The 3,916-nt window shown below is 48.7% G+C and overlaps 1 protein-coding gene across 1 annotated transcript in view; it reads left to right on the top strand.

Annotated features, from left to right (window-relative positions):
* The first annotated feature begins 1,321 nt into the window (after nt 1–1,321).
* LOC120038711 (adhesion G protein-coupled receptor L3-like) overlaps nt 1,322–3,916 on the top strand; it is a 137,434-nt gene continuing 134,839 nt past the window's right edge. Inside the window, exon 1 of the mRNA XM_038984376.1 lies at nt 1,322–1,449. Coding sequence (XP_038840304.1) covers nt 1,322–1,449 — 128 coding nt within the window. The remainder of the gene's footprint in view (nt 1,450–3,916) is intronic.

The following is a 3,916-nucleotide window of genomic DNA, read 5'->3' as shown; positions in this document are numbered from 1 at the left end:
GAGAGAGAGAGAGAGAGAGAGAGAGAATGGAAGTCAGAAATAGCTCTACACATAGTCCCCTACTGGGCAGTAATGTCACAGCCAGCTACAGCAGTATGGCAGTCTGAGAAATTGGATAGCTGGATAGCTTCACAAAGGGCACCCTATTCCCCGTGTAGTGCACTACTTTTGACCAGGGTCCATAGGGTCCCGTAGTGCACTACTGTTGACCAGACACATTACATAGGGAATAGGGTGTTGTTTAGGACGCAGCTGTTATTCTCCTGAAACCAGTCTGTTTTTCTGACCATTGATTTTTAGCTTCCTATCTTTATACTGATACTGACCATTGATTGGTAGAAAATGAGTGATGAGCTAATGTGTCTTGTCAGAGAATGACAACATGCTGTGTATGAAAGCAGTTTAGCCTGATTACCCATCTGCTATGGTACCCATCCACTATGGTCACTATGGTTACCCATCCACTATGGTACCCATCCACTATGGTCACTATGGTTACCCATCCACTATGGGTACCCATCCACTATGGTCACTATGGTTACCCATCCACTATGGTCACTATGGTTACCCATCCACTATGGTTACCCATCCACTATGGTTACCCATCCACTATGGTACCCATCCGCTATGGTACCCATCCACTATGGTACCCATCCGCTATGGTACCCATCCACTATGGTTACCCATCCACTATGGTTACCCATCCACTATGGTACCCATCCACTATGGTACCCATCTGCTATGGTACCCATCCACTATGGTACCCATCCACTATGGTTAACCATCCGCTATGGTTACCCATCCACTATGGTTAACCATCCGCTATGGTTACCCATCTGCTATGGTTACCCATCCACTATGGCTACCCATCCACTATGGTACCCATCCACTATGGCTGCCCATCCGCTATGGTACCCATCCACTATGGTTACCCATCCACTATGGTACCCATCCACTATGGTTACCCATCCACTATGGTTAACCATCCACTATGGCTACCCATCCACTATGGCTGCCCATCCACTATGGTACCCATCCACTATGGTTACCCATCCACTATGGTACCCATCCACTATGGTTACCCATCCACTATGGTACCCATCCACTATGGTACCCATCCACTATGGCTGCCCATCCACTATGGTACCCATCCACTATGGTACCCATCCACTATGGTACCCATCCACTATGGTACCCATCCACTATGGCTGCCCATCCACTATGGTACCCATCCACTATGGTTACCCATCCACTATGGTACCCATCCACTATGGCTACCCATCCACTATGGCTACCCATCCACTATGGTTACCCATCCACTATGTTACCCATCCACTATGGCTCCGCCCACTATGGCTCCGCCCACCATGACTATGTCCACTATGGCTCCGCCCACTATGGATGCCAATCCACTATGGCTCCGCCCACTATGGCTACCCATCCACTATGGTATGGTTTGGATAAGAGTCGATCTACACGAATCATGAATCAGGCCATTTTTTGACAGCAGCACAAAGGACTTGTAGGATGGGAGGATCGGACTGATGCACGGAGAGATCCGTAGACCAGAGGACTTACATTCAGGATGAGGCAAGTTCATCCCCAGGAGGTGGAGGATTTAAAACAATGTCCGTCGTTAATTAACGGTTAAGATCAAACAGATCAACACGTTGAGGTGGAGATTCAGCGAGTACTCAACACTACTGTCACCAACTAAGAAATGATTTAACAAACACCTGTCTTCCCTCTGCTGTAGCCTCTGACCTACCAGACGTTCCCTACTGGAGGGATGTAGATAGTCACAGTAGTCCACCACTGAGAATACACACACACACACACACACACACACACATGCTCGCACACACACACACACACACACACATGCTCGCACACACACACACACACACACACACACACACACACACACACACACACACACACACACACACACACACACACACACACACACACACACACACACACACACACACACACACACACAGAGAGAGATAGTAGCCTAAGAACTGCAGCATGGGCACATTTGAGGCTCTCAGCCCGGAGGCTGAGAAAACATGTCATCTGCTGTCCCAGTGATAAGCTCAGTGTGTGTGTGTGTGTGTGTGTGTGTGTGTGTGTGTGTGTGTGTGTGTGTGTGTGTGTGTGTGTGTGTGTGTGTGTGTGTGTGTGTGTGTGTGTGTGTGTGTGTGTGTGTGTGTGTGTGTGTGTGTGTGAGTGTCTGTGTGTGTGTGATGGGGGTTGACAGGATAGCCCAGTCCAGTCAGCACTCATTAGTAAAGGAGAGGATCCCTGAATGAGGAATGACCTCTCATTACTGGAACACACACACACACCCACACACACACACACACACACACACAGGTCAATCTTATTGATCAGGTCGATGGGAAAAGGTTTCACACACACACACACACACACACACACACACACACACACACACACACACACACACACACACACACACACACACACACACACACACACACACACACACACACACACACACACACACACACACACACACACACACACACACACGCACAGGCCCATCTTATTGATCAGGTCGATGGGAAAAGGTTTCACACACACACACACACACACACACACACACACACACACACACACACACACGCACACTTACACGCACACACACACACACACACACACACACACACACACGCACACACACACACACACACACAGGCCCATCTTATTGATCAGGTCGATGGGAAAAGGTTTCACACACACACACACACACACACACACACACACACACACACACACACACACACACACACACACACACACACACACACACACATGCCCAGCTTATTGATCAGGTCGATGGGAAAAGGTTTCCAACTGAACTGTAGTGAACATCAGTTTTATTGATTGATATTGATCATCTTTTACTGTATATATATTTTTTTACCTCTTCAAACATTAGAATTTTCACCTAGAACTTCATTATATTGTTATGAAGTTGAAACAGAACAAATAATTATGATTAGAGGTTAATATGAAGGATAGCATACAGAGAGTTACCTGGGGGAGGCAGGTAGACTAGTGGTTAGAGGAGGCAGGTAGACTAGTGGTTAGAGGAGGCAGGTAGACTAGTGGTTAGAGGAGGCAGGTAGACTAGTGGTTAGTGGAGGCAGGTAGACTAGTGGTTAGAGGAGGCAGGTAGACTAGTGGTTAGTGGAGGCAGGTAGCCTAGTGGTTAGAGGAGGCAGGTAGACTAGTGGTTAGAGGAGGCAGGTAGACTAGTGGTTAGAGGAGGCAGGTAGACTAGTGGTTAGAGGAGGCAGGTAGACTAGTGGTTAGTGGAGGCAGGTAGACTAGTGGTTAGTGGAGGCAGGTAGCCTAGTGGTTAGAGGAGGTAGGTAGACTAGTGGTTAGAGGAGGCAGGTAGCCTAGTGGTTAGTGGAGGCAGGTAGACTAGTGGTTAGTGGAGGCAGGTAGCCTAGTGGTTAGAGGAGGTAGGTAGACTAGTGGTTAGAGGAGGCAGGTAGACTAGTGGTTAGAGGAGGCAGGTAGCCTAGTGGTTAGAGGAGGCAGGTAGACTAGTGGTTAGAGGAGGCAGGTAGCCTAGTGGTTAGAGGAGGCAGGTAGACTAGTGGTTAGAGGAGGCAGGTAGACTAGTGGTTAGAGGAGGCAGGTAGACTAGTGGTTAGAGGAGGCAGGTAGACTAGTGGTTAGAGGGGAGGCAGGTAGACTAGTGGTTAGAGGGGAGACAGGTATACTAGTGGTTAGAGGAGGCAGGTAGACTAGTGGTTAGAGGGGAGGCAGGTAGACTAGTGGTTAGAGGAGGCAGGTAGACTAGTGGTTAGAGGGGAGGCAGGTAGACTAGTGGTTAGAGGAGGCAGGTAGACTAGTGGTTAGAGGGGAGGCAGGTAGA

The sequence above is a fragment of the Salvelinus namaycush genome, unplaced genomic scaffold (assembly GCF_016432855.1).
Source record: "Salvelinus namaycush isolate Seneca unplaced genomic scaffold, SaNama_1.0 Scaffold236, whole genome shotgun sequence".
NCBI classification, from domain to species: Eukaryota; Metazoa; Chordata; class Actinopteri; order Salmoniformes; family Salmonidae; genus Salvelinus; species Salvelinus namaycush.
Note: the sequence above shows the minus strand (reverse complement) of the source record. Positions and strands in the feature narration are given on the sequence as shown.